At 33.2% G+C, this 25085-nt stretch overlaps 1 protein-coding gene across 1 annotated transcript in view; it reads right to left on the bottom strand.

Annotated features, from left to right (window-relative positions):
• Positions 1–1969: 1969 nt before the first annotated feature.
• LOTGIDRAFT_162634 (hypothetical protein) overlaps positions 1970–25085 on the bottom strand; it is a gene marked incomplete at both ends in the record, with an annotated part of 33443 nt that continues 10327 nt past the window's right edge. Inside the window, 27 exons of the mRNA XM_009058647.1 lie at positions 1970–2066; positions 3283–3440; positions 3737–3891; positions 5031–5166; positions 5741–5833; positions 9729–9901; positions 9964–10139; positions 10603–10681; positions 12262–12340; positions 12753–12892; positions 13637–13766; positions 14491–14580; positions 14780–14943; positions 15964–16228; positions 16558–16712; positions 16915–17044; positions 17669–17761; positions 18780–18958; positions 19822–19928; positions 20598–20755; positions 21226–21380; positions 21979–22111; positions 22443–22526; positions 22665–22891; positions 23250–23384; positions 24206–24445; positions 24690–24822. Of these exons, the coding sequence (XP_009056895.1) occupies positions 1970–2066; positions 3283–3440; positions 3737–3891; positions 5031–5166; positions 5741–5833; positions 9729–9901; positions 9964–10139; positions 10603–10681; positions 12262–12340; positions 12753–12892; positions 13637–13766; positions 14491–14580; positions 14780–14943; positions 15964–16228; positions 16558–16712; positions 16915–17044; positions 17669–17761; positions 18780–18958; positions 19822–19928; positions 20598–20755; positions 21226–21380; positions 21979–22111; positions 22443–22526; positions 22665–22891; positions 23250–23384; positions 24206–24445; positions 24690–24822 (3864 nt within the window). The remainder of the gene's footprint in view (positions 2067–3282; positions 3441–3736; positions 3892–5030; positions 5167–5740; positions 5834–9728; positions 9902–9963; positions 10140–10602; positions 10682–12261; positions 12341–12752; positions 12893–13636; positions 13767–14490; positions 14581–14779; positions 14944–15963; positions 16229–16557; positions 16713–16914; positions 17045–17668; positions 17762–18779; positions 18959–19821; positions 19929–20597; positions 20756–21225; positions 21381–21978; positions 22112–22442; positions 22527–22664; positions 22892–23249; positions 23385–24205; positions 24446–24689; positions 24823–25085) is intronic.

Genomic DNA, 25085 nt, shown 5'->3' with positions numbered 1-25085 from the left:
TGTTTGTATCAAGTAATCTCTGTATAACTGATGTTTGTAGTAAATCATAAACTATAGTTTGTATTCAGATACATGTACCACTTGGGTGTGATGTGAAATAAGATATAAATAATAAATAAGAAGGAACAAAAACACTATATTTTAGTAGGATAACAATTTGGTTTCACAAAGAATCCTTTCTACCAGCTGGTTCTTGGTCAAACCTTATGCCATCTTAATTTCCCAGATTATCCATACCCATTTACATCTGGTTCATCTGGAATTATCAAGGTCATAGGCCTTTCAAACACCAACCAAGATTAGAACCCACAACCACCATTTGTTCGACATAACCCAGCAAAGGATGTCATGCAAAGAACCAATGCTCTAAGTGACTAAGAGATAACAAACACAAGGTAATAATAAATCAATATCTATAAAGATAGAGTATTATATTGAAATATCATCAACACATTTCACAGAAATATCACAGATATATATAAATATTATCATTAACCTAAAATTCATTGTATCCATTAACAATATTGTACATTTGTTCAGAGAAATGTCAGAGATACATAAAGTAACATAAATACATTTGACAAAATAAGAAATATCACAGATCAGCTCTTGTCATATTGAAATATAAAAATGAGGATACTTGCTTACAGGAAAAATTGGCTCGAATTAAGAAATAACATTACATGAACACAGAAAATGAATTCTGTTAAGCCTTTGCAATGTATTGTAAATAGATTGTACAAACAACTATAATGGCTTATATAAAATAGAACTGTAAATACATAAATATAAAATAAATAAATGAATCAATTTACAAGAATAATTTCCAAGTAATTTCGGATGAAGAAATAACATTAAACAGAAAATATATTCTGTTATCAGCATTTATAACGTAAATAGACAGTACAAACAATTATAATGGCAAATATGAATTAGAACTGTAAATACATTAATATAAAATAAATAAATGAATCAATTAACATTAGTGAGGATAAAAATAAATGATCTAGTAGCTTTTATAAGGCTATATAAATATTAACTTAATAAAAAATCATAGATGATATCAGGTTCACATTCAAACAATGAAGATTATCTGTAAAGCAGATTTACGAAATATTAAAACAGAACCTGAAACACATTGTTACTCATGTTTCAGGTTCTGTTTTAATATTTCTAAATCACAATTGAGTACTATTTTCATTCAGTATATTTTGTTATTGAATAATAACAAATAATATAATTTTGAAAAAGGAATAATGCTGTGTGCTGAAATGTTGCAAAATCTGGATTTCCTTCAAGTAGGACAGATTATGTACAGAAAATAAAGGAGTAATGTTTTCATCACAATGTTAGAAACTATCATAGCTATTTAGCCTGTCTCTTAGTAATAAACCAACAGTTATGCATTATCAAGATCAAATTTAACAACTGAAAGAATACAACATAACTCTATTTATTCCATCAATATCATTATAATTATAATGGCTTCATTATTATTTTATATATATTGTCAAAACATGTACATATAATGTAGAAACAGACAGGACAAAACAATAATGGAAACAAGTCACTGACTGAGCAAAAAAGTTCCTTTTTTATTTCTTTTAGATTACCAATTAGTTTATATACATGATGAAAGGTCATAGAAGTTGTAAAGCTGAAATATTTTCTAATCCCTCAAGCTAAATTATCTCTTCTGTATATTCTTATAATCATGATGTATTGGGTCATTCAAATTAATATAATAAATTAGTACAGTGCTAAAATATAGGCAAGAACTTATATACTTATACAATATAGGCTACAAAGCAGATTATTCAGTTGAGAATTGTGAACGAACATGACAGTAAATGAAAGTCAGAAGTAAAAAATTTCAAAGCTAAATTCATAGCTTTGTCATAAACTTTTAGTTAACACTTCTGTTCATCTTACAGAAATCATAAAAATGTGCAGTAACCTAGGCAAATAATTAGAAATTAAGACCATTAGGTTTTTTGTCAGTTATAACCTTAGTAAGATTGAGTTCCACTTCAGTTTTCTTGTCTCCTTTATCTTCATCAAGCCACCTAAAACAATTATCAATTTTTTTTATCATCAAAAAAGAAAAGAACAATTAAAACTTCTCCACAACAATGGCATAGGAGCATTCAATCTTGGGCTTTATTGGGATTTCGTTTCATGTTTTTTTCGAGCAATTACTGTTTATTTGCTAAACAATGCTGGTGTTTTTATATTGTTGGACTATACCAGCAATATTCAACCCAGTTACACCTTGGCAATGATATAGGTTGGAGGGGCAGACATAGGAAAAAGTGTCTAGTCGTTTGGATGGGACAATAAACCGAGGCCCCGTGTGCTACAGGCTGTAATAATTTAAGATTCATTGACAGTTGGAATTCGAAAAAGAGTAGGTCTCTGTGCAGGCAAAATTTCCTCCATAGCACATGGGGTTGCCTGTGATCATTGGAATTGATAAGATCTCGGACAAGTTCTAACTTGACGCATTTTCGATGAACGTTTTTTTTTGAGTTATTGCCCTTGACTTTGTAAAAACACGTCAAAATTTGTTAAAAATAGTTTATGAGCAGGATTGAAGCTACAGTTTTCAACCTATTCTGATGAAACTTAGTGTGATCATTGGAATTGATAAGATCTCGGACAAGTTCTAACTTGATGCATTTTCGATGAACAGTTTTTGAGTTATTGCCCTTGACTTTGTTAAAACGTGTTGAAATTTATTAAAAATAGTTCGTGAGCAGGATTGAAGCTACAGTTTTCAACCGATTCTGATGAAACTTGGTGTGATCATTGGAATTGATAAGATCTCGGACAAGTTATAACTTGACGCATTTTCGATGAACAGTTTTTGAGTTATTGCCCTTGACTTTGTTAAAACGCGTAAAAATTTGTTAAAAATAGTTCGTGAGCACAATAGAAGCTACAGTTTTCAACCGATTCTGATGAAACTTGGTGTGATCATTGGAATTTATAAGATCTCGGACAAGTTCTAACAAGAGATATTTTTGATGAACATTTTTTGAGTTATTGCCCTTGACTTTGTAAACGTTGTTTTTTGCCCTTGATTAGAGCTGTGTGATTTAATTGTTTGTTGTATTTGGGTTATTGATATTGATTTTAAAAAATTTTGTGGAATTATTCAGCATAAATAATTTCTTCAATATGAGAAAATTCGTACTTTAGTCACTAAAGACTGTTTTATCATTTCTGACAGCTGCCAGTGGGCGTATGTTACCTTGCAACGCAAGCTATCTTTTTACTCACCTTCCACAAGAAAATAAACAAACTTCACTGGATGTTCTCGACTGCTTGACTTTGACTTCTTCTAGTTTCCAGCCTGCTCCCTCATCAAATCCATCATGACCTATAAAAACTTTCTGTACCTTACCAATATCCACTGCCTCCACTTCAAAACTATCAGTCTGAAATAATATAAACCTCATATCATTGTTATTTTGGTCCTTGGCACATTTCACTCAAATTCAGCTAACATAAAACCAGGCTCCAAGAAGTGTTTCTGCTTGAAAAGACAGCTCGACTCGAGATCTCATATATATATATACATGCATACCAAGTTTCATCAAGATTGTATAATAACTGTAGTCTCTATTTTTCTAGGAACATCAGAGCGTGTTAGTTACACAAACTAATTATAAGATGATGACACCCCTTTAACATAAAGTATATTGACCTGTTCTATATCCTCTAAAATATTTACCTGTCCTGTTTGGAATTTATTCTTGCCTGTAAGATTATGGAGTAAAAATCTTTTACCAGTATCACCCTGAGTACCAATTATATTAATATATACATTGGCATCAGTACCAGAATCTTTATCTTTACTAGTAGTAGTTTGTACAAAATACTTATACACTGAAAAATTTAACAAATGAGTTTTACTATATCTTCCACTCCTGATTGACATATTGTAAACAGACAATGCAATGTAGAGTGTAATAAGGTAATTTTTGCCAGGACAGAAAAATTAGCCCACTTTTTCATTTTTCACAACAAAAATAAAATGAAACAGAGTTTTACCTTTTACTTCACTGTACATTGGGCTAATGTTGAAAGACAACACCACATAGTGTCAAATGAAATTTGCCAGGACAAGAATGAGCCTCCTTTTTTTCGATTTGAGATTGGCAATATCAGTTATGGTGTTAGAACGGTAGGGGGCTGGAGGGATTTGCCCCACTAGAAACATAGGCTTGCAGCAAGTCTCGCAAGCGAATACGCCCACCAGCAGCTTGGTAAAGAGCTAAATGTGAACTGTAAAACAAACTCTATATTGTAGTCTGTAAAGTGAGCACGAGCCAAAAAAGTGAAAAAACATGATATCAGAGTTTTATGCGATATCTCTCAAGAAAATTATCAAATCCTCACCAAATTCAATAGTGCACATCTTTATAATGATATGGACACACACACAAAAGATTAAAAGAATCAATAGAGAATTGTAGCCTGTAGAGTGAACACGAGCCAAAAAAGTGAAGAAAAAAAAACGAACGCGATATCAGAGTTTTATGCGATATCTCTCAAGAAAATCATCAGATCATCACCAAATTCATTAGTGCACATCTTCATAATGATATTGACACACATACAAAAGATGAAAAGAATCTACAGAGAATTGTAGCCTGTAGAGTGAGCACGAGGTAAATGTGAACGGACGGACGGACCGATGAACAGATAGACCGACCGATGGACCGAAGGACCGACAAGGGCAACCACAATATACGCCCATACTTGATTGTGGGCATATAAAAATAGATCAATTGTATCCCATATTTTTTATTTTTCTCAAACTATGTGTCATTCACCAAACCATTTCAATTTTAAAAATAAATTCTGGAGAAGAACCCCATCGATGGTGTTTCAATGACCATTTTGGAATCTGAACCCTACAGTTTTTCCCTATTTGTATCCCCAGTTGCAGGAGGTGAGAGCCTCAATACCAAGTCAAATAATGTTTCCACTATTCCACTAAGTATGTAATAAGTTTTTAGTACCTTCAGCAGGTTTAGTATTAGGTGAAACAGCTGGTACTTCTACTACCACATCACCATAGCTATTATCATTATAATCTAACCACTTATTGATAGGAAATATTATTTCTTCTTGGTTACCTAAGTTCTCCATAACAACCTATACAAAACAAAACACTTAAAGCCTGCTGCAGACAAGAGGAACTAGCTGAGCTGCCTGCCTCGAGAGGCTGTCAGCTAGCAAAATTCTCATTACTTTTTTCACCGCAGATGAGAGCCGTCTGAGCTATTGTCTCACTAGAAAATCTTCAATGAATTCTGTATGTGAACGAAAACATCTGAAGAATGTTCGGACTGCATCCATGTCACGTAAGTGATCAAAATGGCCTCATTTTCCTGTTTTGAAATTCTGCAGAAAAAAACAGCGTCTGCAGCAGGTTTAAAATATCACATGTCTGTTTGTAATGTACCATTTTGAATATATATGCAGCTAGATGTGCACATCAAAAAATGTATGTTTTCTATTGGTAAATATACTATGTTCTTATGACAATTGAATAGTAACTATAAACATAAAGACAGCTACACAGGATTTTTTTGGAAATGGAACGTCAAACTGTAAATAGCTACAAAGAACTTTTTCAATTGCATGCTATTACAGTTGTTTCAGCTCAAATTGTCTGATTTTTTTTTTAGCACACTTATAATACAAGTTATTAAACATAATTACTTACTTTCTGTACATGCCAACCAGGTCCTTGTCCATCATTATCATGTTCTAATCTTATCTTTCTAATTTCTCCTATTTCACTTGGCTCCAAAAATATCTAAATAATTGCAATTAATGTATATACTTTTAATTAAGGGTATTGCCTACGCTAGCTTACAGAAAAAATCATGTCATGAACAGGCCTGTTGTCATGTTGTAAAGAAAATGTGTTTGTGTAAGTTTTTGGAACCTGCTTCTTTTGGTGGCAGAGATATAAGCAATTATATTTATTTATAGAATTGGAAAGACATTCCTGATTTATGTCATTGCTGTGGTGAGAGTCTAATCAAGGGATTTGGACTTGAACTAAAGCATGTTCGTTGGAACACAGTTTTTGCTGAACTGGGTTAGTGTAGCTTTATAAAGCAATAATAAACGAAACAAAATGCCACCAAACGGAATACTGAATCAAAACACTAAAACAGATTGCTTGCCAGGCAAAGTAACATACGCCCACTGGCAGCTGTCAGAGATGCTAAAACAGTCTTTAGTGACTAAAGTATGCATTTTCTCATATTAAAGAAATTTAATATTAATATCAATAACCCAAATACATCAAATTATCGCATCAACATACACGTTTCATTAAAATCAATTGAAAACTGTAAGTCAAGGGCAATAACTCAAAAAACGTTCACCGAACAAGCGTCAGACCAAGATCTCATCAATTTAAATGATCACAAAAATCTCATTAAAATCAGTTGAAAACTGTAATCTCTATTGTGTTCACAAACAAATTTTGACACGTCTTGCCTAAATCAAGGGCAATAACTCAAAAATCATTCATAGAAAGATTGTCAATTTCTTAGTTGACCAAGATCCCTCCAATATAAATTATCACACCGAATTCCGTTAAAATCAGTTGAAAACTGTAGTCTCTATTGTGTTAACAAACAAATTTTGACGTGTCTTGCCTAAGTCAAGGGCAATAACTCAAAAATTGTTCATCAAAAGATCGTCAATTTCGAAGTTGACCAAGATCTCATCAATATAAATGATCACACCAAATTCCATTAAAATCAGTTGAAAACTGTAGTCTCTATTGTGTTCACAAACAAATTTTGACGCGTTTTGCCTAAGTCAAGGGCTATAACTCAAAAACCGTTCATGGAAAGATTGTCTAATTTGAACTTGACCAAGATCTCATTAATATAAATGATCAAACCAAATTTCATTAAAATCAGTTGAAAACTGTAGTCTCTATTGTGTTCACAAGAAATGTTGACGGACAGACAGACCGACGGACAGGGGCGACGGCAATATACGTCCACATTTCTATGTGGGCATATAAAAATGATTTGCAAGCGGTAATTGTCAACGAAGGGAATTCCCTGATCAAGAGACGTTATGACTGGATGATAATAAAACAAGAAGGTGAAATCTGTAAATTATTTGAACTGTTGCTAAACAGTACAGTAAATTAAATAATTACAGTCAAGTAACCTAATTTCGTGGAAACCTGTTATTCATGGATTAATAATTTACATGAGCAACCTTGCGCAACCTCCACATTAGTTTGTTTTGATAAACATGGGTTTTCTGTACAATATCAGCTAGTAGAATGAATCCAATAGTTTCAAGTAAGGTAAAACGTATTAATGTATACTTTGGCAAATACAAAATGGAGGATTTCAGTTATTACCAAACGTCACCATTTTTTATCAGCCGAATTTCCTTATAATCCCAAGCGGTAATCGGAATTACAAGTGTCGTCTGCTAGAATGTAGTCCAACGAATGAAGTCAGGTAGTCAACTAGCAGATTTCGTGTCAGCAGAAAATTTCTATGGAACACAAAGTGGACCATATTCTTATGTTGTTTCAGTGACTTTTAGCAATAAATCACGCTACGTATCTTATTTTGTCAGTCACTATTTTTTTTTTAAATCGCGGTTCTTTGAAGGAACTGTCACTAGTTATAATGAATTGATATTAAAGATAAATACTAAGAGAAGTTAATTATACCACCGGGTATCCATACAACGTGTTTTTCTAGACTTATTTATAGTTCAAACATTGTACACGAAAATAGGTGACGCATTCTGCCGCTGTTGCCGAGTTGGTTGCTCATGAAATATGGGTCAAAGTGAAGGATTCATAAAGAAAATCAAAATAAACCAATTATAATTATTTTATAATTATATTATAATTTCGTTTTTTTTAACTTTGACGAAATTCGGTTACACCACTGTACATGTACTATTGGGTCCAGAATGCAGATAATTGTTATTACTTTATATTTAAACATTGGAGAAAGGAAATAAACACAAGTATTTATGTATCTGGTTAGTTTTCGCTGATTATTGAGCAGTATATTATGTGAAGTCTTAGTCTTTTTAGAAAGCGTAATCCATAAGGAAGACAATAATGATCTTTTTCGAAAATTCTAATTAGTTTGGTCCCTGGAAAATTTTTTCTGTTTCTCTTAAATTTTTTACATTTCCCTGGTAACAACCAAAACAAATAAACAAAGATAGCTTGCCAAGCAAACTAATATACGCCAACTGGCAGCTTTGATTTTAAATAAAAATATTTGGCAGAACAGTAACAATTACCAGTAAGAAATATTTAACATTCAGTCATACACTTCTTTTGAACTTTTTAAGGCGATACTGAATAAATTACCAAGTTTCATTAAAATCTGTCAAGAATTTTTCCTTCTTGAGTATTAACAAGTTAAAATTTAAAGCATTTTCAAGAACAAGGGCAATAACTCATACTAATTATTTATTTTCTGATTTTCAATAGGGTTCATCCTTAGGTGATAACAAACACTCACACCAAGTTTCATTTGAATTTCGCCTTCTTGAGTGTTTACGAGCGTTTCAAGAACAAGGGCAATAACTCATACTAAATATTTCTTGATTTTGCTGATTTTCAATAGGGTTCATCCTTGGGTGTTTACAAACAACCATACCAAGTTTCGTTAAAATCAGTCAAGAACTGCGCCTTGTAGAGTGTTTACGAGCAATAGTGGACGGACCGACAGACGGACATGGGTGACGGCATGGTTGCCCCCCATTTCATGTGGGCGTACAAAAATGAAAAAACAAAACATTAGATTCTTTGCATTATAATCTAATATGTCAAGATTGACAGTGATTGATCCATTCTTCTTTTTTTTAATCTTATGTTGAAGGTTTGATATATCCAATTTTCATGACATGCATGAAGAGGTGTCATAACATTAAAATAAATCTAGAGGACATGAAATCAATTTTAATCTGAAGGGAAGGACTCCAAATCTTATGAAGAGAGGAAAATTAAAATTAAAGTTATATGACAATAAAAGGTCATCCCACTAATAGCAAATTTAGAAAAAGGAAGTTTAACTAATAATTCATTTAGGGAAAAAGAGTGATGGAATAAACTTAATATTTTATCTTCATATCTTTTTAACTCATTAATTAAGGAATGACCTGACCATTTTATCAATGTATAAACAGAAAAAACCTGTGTACACTGTATAAATCCACTAAGCTGTTTATACATAAGTGTACACAGGTTTTTCAGGTTTTTCAGTCCTTTCAGGTTTTTTCACCCTATTTATAGTACTACCTGAAAGTTGATGCAGCGACCTCGTTGAAAGTACAAATATTGAAAGACGAGTTCAAAATAAGTCCAAAATTCATGATATTGTTGGAATTTGGAGTGTACACATTCGAGGAAATTTGGAAAATACTGTTATGATTTATTGAAGTTTTGATTTCAGCTCTGTTGATGTTCAAAGGAACAACATCGTAGCAGTGTAGTGGCCGCCTCAATCAAACTCAATGATAAAAGTAGTCGGTTAAGGGGCGGAGCTTATATCTACAAACACTGTTTACATTTCAAGCCACCTTTTTAAAAGTTATTCCTTGACCTTTCAACAGATCAATATATCAATTTGCATCAAAATTTTCACAAAAAATTATTAAAGAATAGCCATTAAAGTATAGGTATGAAAAAAACTCACCTCAAATTCATCCTTCTGTCCACTTTCAAAGAAACCAATACCAGGTTCACCCAAAGGGAGAGGACCAGAATTACCATGGTTACCAAATATTGTCAGAACAACATTAGCATCAGTGCCTGAATTTTCTATATTATCAGAGGTATAAATCTCCACTTTCCAATCACCGCTTGGTGCTAAAATCAGATTTAGAAAATATTGCTTAATAAAGATCACAATTGACAGAAAATGAACTTACATTTTTCTTTCTTTGTATACTTACGTTTTTTCTGTGTTGGTTGTGGTGTTGGTTGTGGTGCTGGTTGTGGGGAAGGTTTTGCTTTAACAGGTGTAGTTGTTGGTTGATGAGGCTTATTTGATTCTAATTTTAGAACTCTTTCTATCTTCTGATCCGCCTGCCCAACATCAAACCACCTTCAACCAAACAAAGGGAAAAATCAACCAATAGAACATCAATGTGAGATTCCTAACAAAATTACAAAGCATTGAAGGTCTCATATTTCGATTAAAACTCTACAGCAACTAGCTGTTAGATTCATCAGCCAAAAAGAGTTAGATAAAGAGTTGGCTTAGGTAGTACTTATCTTCTGTCCACTATTAAGATTATAAAATCCAATTTTGAAGTAATATTGTGGTAAAATAAACTGTTTTATACAGTGATCATCTCAAAAAACACATCAGGCTAAATAAACCCACACTGGTCAGTAAACACTTCAACAAACCAGCCCAAACCAGCCCAAACCAGCCCAGCCCAATGCGCCCATGGCCCTATTCCTTCCTGGGTTTACATCCTCTGAATCATACATTGTGATCCTGACATGGACACCACCACCAAGAAACCAACACTCTACATACTAGAGTATTTACTAATACTTACTGGTTGCATTCAAATGTAAATTCTTTACCATTTTCAATGGACTCTTTCACTTGTAATTTTTGAAGATGAAATCCAGCACCTATGGTTCAAATATGCAAAATTTCTTACATGTTCATAATTATTCTGATTCAGTAACTGAACATATATATCTCATACTTTCTTGTGACATTTTCACTTTAACCACTTTTCTTTTCTTAGGTAAAAGTTCTTTCAAAAAGATGTGTTAAGGATGAAAACTTGTGCTTTTATCACACCAACAAATAAAGACGTTTCTAATTAAGCGAATCATATCAACTTGCTTTGATGGTCGATTATCAGGATGTGGTATAAATTAATCGCCTTAAATAAATGACCAGCAGCAAAACTGAGTTCCTGAGTTTACTTGCCAATAATCTCAATAACTGATTATTGAACAGTTACATCTGCCAAATAGACGAAAAATAATATTTTTTTGACTTTAATCCTATTATCTTAGAACGAGTCCTTTTATTTGTTGTCAATGTTGCCCACCCTCTTGAATCTCAAACATATCCTACCTAAGTTCTGTGAGCCATGATTGAGTTAATTTTGTGCTTTTAGCAAATTGCTAAAATTATTATCTATTGTATCTATCGTTATAGGCGCTTCACTTCATGAATAAAAGTGTCTATGGGCCGTTTTCAAGTTTTTCAAATATTTCAAAATCTTAATTTCTATATTTATCTTATGGTTGCCATATTAGAGCATCAAATATTTTAAATTCATGAAAATGGCTACATATTATTCTGTCCTATGTATATATATATTATGACAACTTTGTATGGTCATTCGGGGGTACAGATATTTGCTCACCGAACAGTTTCTCACTGGTCGTTCGGGGATATGGTGATTGCTTACCGAACAATTTCTTACTGGTCGTTCGGGGGTACAGATAATTGCTCACCAAACAGTTTCTTACAGGTCGTTCGGGGATATTGAGATTGCTTACCGACCAGTTTCTTACAGGTCGTTCGGAGGTAAAGATAATTGCTCACCGAACAGTTTCTTGCTGGTCATTCGGGGGTACCGATAATTGATCACCCAACAGTTTCTTACAGGTCGTTCGGGTGTACAGATAATTGCTCACCAAACAGTTTCTTGCTGGTCATTCGGGGGTACAGATAATTGCTCACCAAACAGTTTCTTGCTGGTCATTCGGGGGTACAGATAATTGCTTACCAAACAGTTTCTTGCTGGTCATTCGGGGGTACAGATAATTGCTCACCAAACAGTTTCTTACTGGTCGTTCAGGGATATGGAGATTGCTTACAAACAGATTCTCACTTGTCGTTCGGAGGTACGGACGATTGTTCACCTAAAAGTTTCTCACTGGTAAATTTCTCAACGGACAGTTGCTCACCAAAAAAATGAGAATTAGGTCAAATGCACACCACAAATGTACATATTCAATGTTTAATGCACAAGGATTCATTAATGACAAGAGATCATCATATTTTTAATGACCAAGGTTAGCCAATCTATCATCCACCTAAAGAGCAGTACTTTAGAGGAGACCCTGTACCCATTATTTAGTCCTGTACCTTACTCTAGATACTCTCAGACATGCTCCCATAAGACAGCAGGGATAGCACTGATTGGTCATTTGAGACCTACTTAAGACATGACAGACCTAGTTCTTACCTTTCTTAGTGTTGTCATGTCCAATTAAAACTTCATTTATATCAAACAACTGTACAGCCTCAATTTCATAATGGAAAACCTAAGTAACAAGAAAAACATTACATGATCTGGTGATAGAATCTTGTTTAACCCTTTGAACCCTGAGTGTAAATGAAATAAAACATTATATACCCTAAACTTCAATAGCAGTTATAGCCTATGATGTCAATAACAATGCTATTCCTTAACATTTTCTAGCTTTTTAATTTTCATTTCCAATACTTGAGGGATTTACAACATGCAATTATAGTAGCAAAACAAACATCAGTCTTTTGTTCCATCAGCCTATGATGAGATGGAAAGTATCATGAAAATTAGAATGCAAGTGCCTAGGAGCCATCATTACTCCCTGATGACAGAAATAATTCTGTTAATATTAATTTTTTTCCACTTCAGGTTCCATGTATTTCTAATCTGAGATAGAATTGTTCATTTTAAGAAATAAGACATACTTGTTGGTTTTTACCAGTCAGATGTTTTTTGAGCATTCTGTTACCACTTGTACCATTTTCACCATATAATTGACAATGTAGAGGAGTTTTAGTTGGTGGTTTTTTAACATCACCATATAAATCTATATCATACTTAATCACTACAATATATATATATATATTTACAATAATAAACTATTTTCACTGTTAAAATAGTGCTCAATAATGGTCAGTTGTCTGAAGATAGCGTAGCGTTAAACTCTAAGTAACAACATGATTCAGGTTCTGTTTTAATATCATATATATCTATATAGAATACATAACAACTTAAGTATTGTCAGTCATTGTTCTAGTTTAATCTATTATGTTATGTAAAATGACTCAATGGTGCAAAGGTTTATTTTTTTCACACCTGTTTCTAAAACTTTTAAAGCCGTCTTTTGCAGTTATCTATCCTGTTTCTTCATATTTTGGTTGTAGGAGATGTGTTGACTCATTAGCCTTGTAAACTTGCTTTTAGAGTCTAGTCCAAAAATTCATCCAAATTGGATCTTTATTATGTTGACAAGTTGATTTGACACAATTTAAGTTTTAACCAATCATAAATGTCCATGTATGTACAGTCTGGATAAACAAAAAAAGACTTTTTGACCGTTTTTGATTGGCCACTCATTGGAATTCTGCTGGTAATTCTCGTCTTATTTAGTTAATTATGAATTAATTATGGACATGTGAGACAAACTGGTATTTTTCCAAGTCATTAGAACACATCTACTTTCTATTCATATAAGTATTAGCATTTTGATTTTCATAAATGAAAATGAGGGAACCCATCTTTAAATATATGGCAGCACTGATACTATATTAATGTTAAGATAACCAATCTAAAGACACTGGAACCATACCTGGAAGTGGTGCTACTCCTGGCCATTCAACTGGAAATTCTACCCAGCCATCTTTTTTATCGTCAATATTAACACCTTCAGCAAAATACCAACTAAATTTATCATGTGTATCAATATCTTGAACAACAATCTGTAAGATATATTAATTACTTTGTATATTGAATATTTATAAATTACCATCTTATTCAGCCTTATCCAGCCTCTGATAGCTATTTTGACAGCTGGAGTAGAGTCAGAAAAACTAGGCTTTGTTCTATTGGAATTATCTGCAACTATGACTGAACTACAAGGTATCCATCTTTCCAAATATATCAGTTTTTTTCAGATTTGAGGTAAATAAGGGGTGTGGAAAATCCCCACAAAGCAGGGCCTTCTCCAGCCGACAACTGTCAAAAGAGCATTCACAAGTTTGAAATGAGGAAGATGTTTCTGACAACATGTTTACTTGAAATTCCCTTTATTACAACAGAGCTTATACTGTAATTTATAAAACTGACTGGGTTCAGATGTAAATTCATTGAAATAAATGGTTGAACTCGTGAGATAACCATTTTTGATTGCTCTACTCTGCATTCAATTATGTTATAGAATGCACAAAGTGGGTTTTTGCTGGGTCTTCGTTTAAATGGCAAATGCTCATTGCATCCTATATAAATCACGATGAAATCAATTAAACATTTTAATATATTTGTTGCTACTAAAGGTGGGGCTTTGGTCTACTTGCAATTCAAAGTATCTTATGAGATCTATCTGTCACAGTCACCATGAGCCAAGGTTAGATCCACCATCTTTAAAGTAATAACAGCTTAAACTGAAAGTTTTCAACTTAGAAAATATGCATAAGAGTATTTTACCTGCTGCAATTTCCATGATTTAGTTTGAATGTTGTCACGGAAACCAATTCTCATCTTAAATAATTCACCAACATCATCATTCATATGAACCTAATAATTGAATATAGACAATTAATGTGGGTTAGAAACTATTTTTCTCTTGTTTTGTCAACATCAGCCAACATAGGACTTCTTACTGTTATTGTAACTAGAGGTGTCCAGCTTCTCTCAGATTCCCTTATGTTTCTGTCAATGGCTTTTGTTTTTAATGGATGATAATTTCTGAAAACAGTATTAATAAGTATTTTACCTGAAAGATTCTATTTTGATTAGGTTGAAAGTTGTCATCACCATCACCTTCTAATGATACTGGTGAACTTTCAGATTGTTTACCACAGAAAGTAAGAAGAATATCTGACACATGAGCTGTGGACTGACCAATTCCAGTCACTGTGAACACTCTATACCTTCCTTCTGAAAAATAAATGTTAATGGTGAGAGATATTTTAGTCCAGAAGCAAACCTATTGTCTCAGCAAATGAAAATGTTTTTTGAATTTTTTCGATATTTTTTAATTATTATTAAATTGGAATATCAGTCTCAAAATAGTACTGTTAGTCTTAGAATGACTTTAAATTGATAAAAATATATTTTGTAAGTTAATATGGAAAAGAAACACATTTCCCTCCTAGAAATTTCTACCCAAAAAGTTACAAATTTTGGCCGCAAATTGTCCTGTGTAAAAACAAATTTTGAAGACATAATGTGTACTCAAGCTTATATTTTTATCAACTGTAATTACACAGTTGAAATTGTCAAAGATATATTGCCTACATTAGTATCTGTAATATTTGTAAATGTCCTGAAGGCAGCCTTGTAAGGGAGATTATAATGTTTGAAGCGTAATTAAATGGGCCAAGCTGGAACTCTGCATATCTAATAATGTGATCCAGTCAGCCCTGTTGCTTGGGAATGAATTTTATACATGACGATGGGGCTGGATCCATCATATAATCAGAAAGTAATGTTTTTGATGCAAAAGCGAAATACAACAAAACAGGGATAGCTCAAAGCTAATGCTTGCTCAACTGCATAAATTCTTGGCCTTAAAGGGACAGGTTCACCAATATTGGGGGTGGATTTGGGACTTGAATATATGTAAATAGTTTTCCGAAGTACTAGAAATGTATGAAAATTGCATAATACCTTCAAAATACCTCAAACTAGGAATTTCACTTTCTATTTATGTCTTTTCCATGTATGGCAAAGTCCGAAAAATATGTGAGTAGTCATTTAAACGTGGATGATTCTGGACAAAACGGTGAGCTGTGAACACTATTACTGATTAGCTTGGCTAAAAAATGCCCGTTTCTGAGACTAAGGTAAAATGGATGGCTAACCTGTTCCTTTAATCAAATCACATAATGACAAGGTTAAATTTCATCATTTCACCTGATGATGTTATTTATCAATGAATACATGTAATAAACTTACCAGATTTTTGTAGTCTAGTTTTGTTTTGAATTGGAGTGACTATATTGCTAGGTTTTATGGCAGTTAAAGTTTGAGTATCTTCATATACTTTAGTTCGACTGTCCTTACTCAACCAATGATTAAATTCAAACACATATTCTTCACTTGAGTATTCTTGTTTTTTGACAACGATTTTCTCTAATAACCAAGGTTCACCTGGTCCTTTGGTTACCAAAACTTTATCAAGGTCACCAAGGTCAACAGATTGAATGTAGAAATGATCCACCTAAAAATTGATTTGTTCATACACATGTATTGACTTATTGAATATCATTATTAGTGTCAGGAACACATCATAAATCTCAAATTAGCATTTTGTATAAATAACATACTTATCACCAAGGCACACATGAAGATGGAAATTAATCAAACATAGGGTAATGAGTAATCAATAGATGCTAAGTTTGATTGCATGTGAATCAGTACAGTTTTCGGTCTTATGTACATAGATGCACTAGAGTTGTGGTTATGGAAATGTAGACTAAATAATCAGACAGTGAAAATTTTAGATCAAATACCTTACAACATATTTCTCTTAAATAATTAAAGTATTACCTGCCCAGCTTTGAATAATATAGTCTTGGGATTTTCAGGCACTAGTTTACGCTTGCCAGTATCAGAATGTTTTCCATATATAGTAAGAGAAACCTGTGAATCTGTTCCTCCTCCTTTCTTTTCGGATGTGTGAACACTGACATAATAATTCAAAACTGAAAAAAGAAAACAGATCTTAAACAACTCAAACACCTATTTGATTTCCAAATAGATCTTTAGTGTCTTACACAGAAACCACGCAAATACAAATGAATATAGGAGGAAAATCATGAAGAGAAATCTTTCGTTCTGTTCCTTTATAGAATATTACATCTGTATTGCAGAATTGTCATGTAAAATTACAGAACTATATCTTACCACTATCAAAATTCTCAATAGATTTAATAACTGGCATTTCTCTGTGTATATCACCATGGTTACTATCACCAACCCAAGCACTAAAATCAAATACATACTGTTCTCCTGTCTCTTCATCTCGTAGTATCACCTGTAATTTATACAATAAAATATTTTCTCTAATACTTTTAACTGTGAAATTTGGCTGATGGCAAAATATATGGGACATGGGTCTTTATCAATGTGGCTTAGACTTGTAAGCTGTAGCCATCAGTCACTGTTCACCTTTCCAAGCCAACACCATGATATTTTTGACTAACTAGATGAACGAGCAGCTTAATGCTGGGCAGAAGTCAACTTTTGCTATCAATCATTGCGTATGAAACTTTTGCTGGGTGTCATAAGTATCTGTTCGAAATTGTACACTATCTGGTGTTACTCATTGATCATTGTTTAGTGATGTATTTGCAGAAAACTAATATTCCTATAACGCAATATTACCCTCCCTTATTTCAGTCTATATTTTAAAGTCATTAATTTTTATACTTTATAATATAGCCATAGTAAACTAAAGTCATGTGGAGTCATAGTCTAACAACTTAGCCAACTTAGCCCCATGAGTTGGTTATCACAACAACTTGCTTACAGGTCTAACATGGCTCAAATGAAGAAGCCAATTGGCCAATCTCACAATACAGTTGCTTTAATCATGTAAACAAATACCTATATGATTATTTTTTGATCTTAGCATTAAAGTAAATCAACAAAGGTCTACCTGTTCAACTATCCACTCTGTTGTTACATCATTTTCAAGTCCACAAGTAACTCTTACTTTCTGTATCTCACCAATAGAACCCAGATTTAAACCCTACAATTTGAATAATCACACAATATTTCAATCATCAGCAATCACTGAATATTACTACAAATAAACACATATTTCTACATACTGGTTGATGGTTATTTCAGTTGAGTTTTACGTCCTATTTTTATGCATCATGTGGGCTAATGAAGACAGGCACCGCCATGCAGGGTACAATGAGGGAAATTTTGCCAGGACAGCAGCATTAGCCTGCTCTTTTTCGATTTCCAACTGTCACGAGATCTTTGACGTGCACAGCCTGTAGCTGTTTAGCTGTTCAGTTTATTGTTCCATATGAACGACTAGATGTTTTTTCCATGTCAGCACCTCTTACCTACATCACTGACAGGGGGAAATCGGGTTGAAAAATTCTTGACCTATGCCAGGATTGAACCCTGGACCTTCGGGTTAGCAAGCAAGCATCTAACTCACTGAGCCACTGTGTTTCCTCTCTATTTTGTTACATGTATTTTATACTTATACTTGAATAGGTAAACTTCTATTTCAGGTTAGGTAAAACATTGAGTCACTGTTTCATTGAGATGGTTATTAAAATAGATTTTTAGACAAAATATGATATCATTGTTTTGTTTTTTCGGGCCTGTGTTAAAAGCATTAACAAGTTGTAAAGAATTTTTCTGAGAATATTGAACACTACTTTAACCCTGTGCCTTTTGTTGAGCAATTACATTGCCACTTAACAAACCTTTCCCTGTTTCCTCATGACAGTGATGCAGGTCGGTCAGAGGGGTTGACATAGATAAAACGTGTAGTTGTTCGAGGCGACAATAAAACTGAGGCCCTGTGTTACAGGCTGTGCATGTTAAAAATCCCATGACAATTGGAAATGGAAAAAAAAGGATAATGCCACTGTCCTGGCAAAATTTACCTCATTGCACACTGCATGGTATTACCTGTCTTCATTAGCAGAAGAGTAGGATGTAAAACTCCATTAATTTCATTTCACTATACAAACCATTAACATTGTTAACTAAATTATATACCAAATTCGTCAGTAACTTACATGAAATATGTCCTTCTGTCCTGCTAAATATAATGTGCGATTTTTATCAGCCAATTCTTTTGGTCCAAAAACACCTTTGTTACCAAACACACTGATAAAAACATGCCTTGACTTTTTATTAGATGATGGAGATATTTTATCAGCAGTAGCTGTTACAACAGAACACATCCATATACCCTCTATTAATAGAAGAAAATTTTCTACTTTTTAAATACATAATCAAAGATGATATTCTTTAAATGGCATAAAGTTATTGACACGAATTATAAATTAGAAAATACTCTATAGAATACAATTAATATCTTTATTACAGGCTACGTTTCAACCAGGTTTATCTAGTCTTCATCAGTTGAAACAGCGATTGTAATAAAGAGTTGTATTTCATAAAGTATTTCCCAAAGATGATAATGCAAAATATTTCCCTTATTACAACTTTAAATCTTATATCGGGTGTGCCAGAAAAAACGATAACATTTTTCAATTCAGTTTTTTTTTATAAAGTATCAAAGCTATATTTGCTGAAAGTATTTACTATAATTCCTATTTTCCATTACAAGATATTGCCTGTATGGTTTGTTCAAGTGCTATTTTATTCCATTTGTCTCTAATTCTGTTGATCAGTTCCTCCAGCTATCTCGAGGAAAAACTGTAAACCATTTGATTGTAATAAGGATTTTGAGGTTGCCATTCATCTTTTATATTTCAAAATTCAGAAGGCAATTTTTGCATGGAAAGAGCTTTTTGGGGGTTTGTTTCTGCTGAAAATGTCATCCTCAATGAACATTAGTTCAACTTTCTAATATCCATGTAAATATGAGGTCAAAATATCATGATCGAAGCTTTAATATTTTTTAAAAAATCCTAAATTGAAAAGTGTTTTTCTGGGCCACCCATTCATTTTCGCTTAAATAGCTTAAATATACTGTTCAAGCAGCTGTATAATTTAAACAAAAAATTCAAAAATTGCAAATTTTCCTGTGAAAGATGTCTACAATGTACAAAGCATGCCTTGTATTATATATTGAAGGAGAATCAATCTTACTAGATTTAGTTTTTACAGGTTGTGGAACATTATCATGATGTGGCAGACTAGCTAAGGGGGATAACTCTACCATCAGTTTTCTGTCATTACAACCAGAATCTAACCACCTGCAAGTTTACAAGAAACAAATTCTCTTTGTATCTAATGTTTACAATGTTTTCTCAGATGTCCATATGTTACAGTTGAGGAAAAATTGTAAAACACATCCAGGTACTGTCAAAACATAAATACACTCTGTCTGTTATATTTTCAATTACTCATCTGAACATGTAGAAAAATACCTCCAAATGCCTCACTTTAAAAATGGAAAGTGGGTAGGCTGCGTTTACGTTTTGATGGAACCCAAATATGCATAAATAATGTAACTAATAGAACATTAGAAATAATTCAGGTACAGGCCTGTCGTTGGCAAGATTTTTTACTTGGAGGAATTAAAGGCCCAGAGAACTCATTTCTGACTATATCGCAGTGCAAAAAACGTCTCAAAATCTATATATCTTTTTGATTTTGTACAAAGACATTGTAAATGAATCAATCTCTACTAAACTGAAGGTTTTGCTGGGTCTTAATTCTTACTTACTAGGGTCCAGCCCCCAAGGACCCAACCCTAAAGACGGGGCTGAACAGGTAAGAGCAAGAATCAAATATTTTGTGGAAACTAATACAGTTACAGATAGATCCTTGGATATGTTGGCACATTCATATTGACAATTTGGAAATTCTGATTCACTGTTTATATTCATTATACAAGAGTAAAACTACTCATAGTAACCTACCTGTCACAAAGAAAAATATATTGTTGAGAATGTTTAGATTGAGATGAGATGATGACTCTATCACAATACCATCCACAACCTCGACCAAACTCTTTATGTCCTATCTTAATCTTCTTAATACAACCAATATCTAAACTTCTTACTTCAAATTCATTCTCCTACAAATAGTTCATACATATATGAATATATTGAATATAATGGTCAACCAAATGTCTATGGGTTTTCAATATTGTACAAGGGACTTAGAGTAGTGATACCAGGAGTGTACCAAGTTGCTAATTTGGAACAGTTTGCGAACTGAAAACCTCTCTTTCTGCATTTGGCAATTTATCCTGGGCCAAATGAAAGCTATCTTAAAGCCGACTTTCATTTTACTCAATGGAAATATAAAAGCTAGCTTTATGTCCTTAGGCAATAGGAGGCATACTGCTTACAAATAATTCACTTCCAATTAAACGGTAGTCTTGTACAACGCAAGCTATCAATAATATGCGACTTTGTGATTGAGGCTAAATTTTTCTGCGAACAAGTTGTGTAAAACTGTAAACACAACATGTTCAACAATAAAGCTGGTTCTAAGCTGATTCCTATATTTTCAGATTTTTAATCAGTTTTCAACTATACTGACCTGGTCTCTGCCAAATAATCCTTTACCCAGACGACAGTTAGACAATATCATTTCTCCAGATTCACCTAAACTACCAATCAGTAAACAGTAGATTCTTGCCTCAGTTTCAGAGAGAGGTTGGCTTCCTGTTTTTACTTTGACTACATATATATTTTCTGAAAAGGAAATAGACATGTCAATTCTTATATCTCAAATAAAATTTTATCGGCCGTTTTCATCAAGCTGTACTGGTAATGGTTTTGATATCTGAAACTCATTTAAAGGGAATGTAATAAGGTTTTCTAAATTTTTCATGTGTATCGGGGAAAATGATAGCATCAATATGCACCATTCCAATTTTCAATCAGATGTATGCGGTTCTTTCAATTCCACAAAAACGTTTTACATGTTTTATGACATCACTAATCACAAAATATGCTTTATCACATATGGCCCTTTGCAATAAGTGAATAACTAAGTTTTAGTGGAATTGCAGGAACCACTGCCATTTGGAATGGTGCAAATTGGTGCTATCAGTTTCCCTGACACATATCAAAAAAATCTAGAGATCCTCTTTACAATCCCTTTAAGAACTTATATAAAACAGTTTTTGTCAATTTGAATGAAATTAGGCTAAGAACAGGAACAAATAGTATTCCCAGCAAATATCAACTGTGTTTTTCTTCTGTTGACATTTACTTTTTGTACTTTTGTCTATTCAATGTTTACATCAGTCGGTAAAAGGACCCAAACTATGATTAGATGTGGTCATACCTTGTAGAGGAGGTACATCAGGTCTTGTAGCAGGTAGAAGTTTTAAACCAAGTGGATTGGCACTACTTGACTTGATCACATCATAAACCTCAAAACTATACTCTTCATTCGAATCTTTATCTTTCAGTTTCATCTAAATGAACATTTTATTAATAGAAAATTGAATGAGCAGTCATGTAATAGCTTTGAAAGCAAAAAGTAAGACAGTGATCCTAAATCTAATATATCAGTTTGGGACATTGAAATAGATTACCAACACCATCTCAAGGTATATGAATATCAATGGGTATCAGAACACTTAAAAAGCTAATAGATTATGAAGTTGTGATACCAAAGCATTCCAGCTCCAAGTAAATCAAGTTATTCAAGACCTACAGAAACCATAAATGTCACTCTGGAGAGCAAAATGGTGCAAATACAAGCATTATGTTCTCTATTACATAAACCGCATTTGATAAGCTTACCCTATTTAGGTTGAAAGATTCAGTACTGTTTATATCCAAGTTGACCTGTAACTTATAAATAGTACCAATATCACCCAAGGAGACCTAGAAAATATAAAACAGCTTTGTGGTACAGATATCTACAAAAGTAAAGTAATGATGAAGATTCTCATCAACACAATTGATTAATTCTAGTAACTGTCAAGACAATTACCTTCATAATCATAAAACTTTTCTATTTACCTCAGTCAGCACAGTGCTATTTGGTTTTAAGGCACTATTTTTGTTGATTTGAATAGGTGAGCTCTGTCCAGCTGTTCCAGAGATTGTAACATAGACTGGATCATCAGGTTCTACTTCACCCTCTGAACCAATATATGTAGTAAGAACCCATTTTCCTTTTGATGGTGGTTGCTTGGTAAAGAGGTTATTGACAACAGATTTTGGCAAGGCACTGGCAAATTTAGTCTCTGTCAAAAAAAAGTTTTAATATCAAAAATATTAATGAGATTGTCCATTACTATGCCTTTGTGGCTTATCATAACTCCTTTCTCAATAATTAAAAAAAACTGATTCACCCCATTAACATTCATTTACGTGTAGAAGTTGTTGTGAATATCTCAAACAAAAACCCTGAATTGTTACCAACTGATAATAATATAAAACTACAAGTGCAAATATTGTAAATAGACAAATATAGACTCCACTCTGTTGGCACTTGCTGACTCAGGGATTCAGCTGATAATGTTGTTCTGTTGTTTGATTATTGATCACCTGCATTTATATTTTATTTCCTTTGGAATAACAGTCCAGTTTCTCAAATATTACCTTTAGGAAAAAACTCAATTGTGACATCTGAAGATTTATTATGAAAATCAAACCATTGTTGACAAAGAAACACAGTTTCCAAAATGGCTGCAGGAGCTTCACGGACAGAAACTCCCTCTAAATACCAATTTTTCTCTACAAAAAAAAACCAACAATGTTCTGTAATGTTTTTACTGTTTATCATTACACAAGAACAACTCAGTGCTGTTAGTTTGGCTCTATTTTCCAAACATGATCAGCAGAATAGATCAAATGCTGCATTCGACAAGGTTCTAATAGACATCAAACATAGGTTGAATAAAACCTGTTGGTCAGAATCCAAAACTAGAATAACATAAACTCAGTGTTGTCATTATCAGGCTATCACTGATTATTATTCAAAACTATAAACTAATAATCCATTATTCCATTAATAATCTGTCAAAAGTGCTTAATCATCTCAAATTTTTATAACATTAGATATCTTTCACAGCAGGTTACACACTGATGGCTTATCAGAACTGTGAATACAATAAATTCTTCCCACCAAGTAGACTGAAACATCTGTCTATATTCCAGCCTCTGATAGCTATTTGGACAGTTGTCAGCTGACGTAGAGACAGAAAAAATAGGCCTTGTTAAATGGGGACATTCCGCATACCGCAGGTGAGAGGGTTTTTAATCTATTTAGATACCACGAATCTGCAAAACCCAGGTATAATTGGAAAGATGAATATTTTTGTAGTTCAGTCATACTCCCTTACACCATATCTCCAGTTCCATCAAATTTTTTTTGGTGAAACTGATCTAGCATCGGCCATTTAAAACTGCATGTGCAACCAAAAGTTAAAAGTTCACAGATTCACGTGATACTAACATTTATTTTTCTGACTCTACTGTCAAATATCCATCAGAGGCTGTAATAGAGGCAGATGTTTCAGACTACCCACCAAGCTGCTAATTTGTCATAGTCTCACCTGCTCCATCTCCATCAAACAAAACTCTTATCTTCTGGATTTTACCAACATCTACTGCTTCTATAGTAAAATAGTCCAGACTTCCTGATTTCCATAGTACTTTATTACCAGCTAGAGAATTAACTAGTGGTCTTACTCCTGTTTCTCCCAATTCACCAATAATATTAATAGAAATAACAGCTTCACTAGCTTCAGCCTGTAGATCTTTACCAGTTTCCAAACTTACTACATATTGCAGAACTGAAAATATTTATTCATAAGATAATCTACCTGATACAGTGATATTCTATATTAATTGTTAATCTTTGAGAACAAAACCACCATCTAACTAACAAGTAAAAATGGATTTTTCATTTTATCAGACAAAATCAAATATATTATGAAAGAAGAAGAAGATCTTTCTAACATTACCTAATTCTGGAGGGTAACATGATCAAATAATAAGATTGATATACACAATGAAAAGTAATGTATCACTACTTACCAGGTAATGAAGGTTTTCCTGTTTTAATAACTGGTAATTCACGACAGATCTGTTTATCACCTTGATTATCTGATAGCCAACAATTACCATAAAATACTATTTCTTCTCCTGTTTCTTCACACAGTAATTTTACCTACAACAGATGCCATGATATTACTGTCCGTTGTATATTATGACTGATTTATAAGTTCTGTTGGACATCATACAAATCATGTTTTGTGTCCTATAATTCCAGCTGGCTTACTGGACAATGAAAAATGGGCAATATCATGCTAAGACATTTTGCCAAGAGATTGACAATAGCTTTCTCCGTTTTTAGCACCACATATTGAGAGATCTTTAAAAAGCACAGCTTGTGGCCCACAAGCCCTCCACTTATTGTCTCATTCTATATGT

This window comes from Lottia gigantea (assembly GCF_000327385.1).
Source record: "Lottia gigantea unplaced genomic scaffold LOTGIsca_35, whole genome shotgun sequence".
NCBI classification, from domain to species: domain Eukaryota; kingdom Metazoa; phylum Mollusca; class Gastropoda; family Lottiidae; genus Lottia; species Lottia gigantea.
The sequence above is the reverse complement of the archived record's forward strand: the minus strand, read 5'-3'. Positions and strand labels throughout refer to the sequence as shown.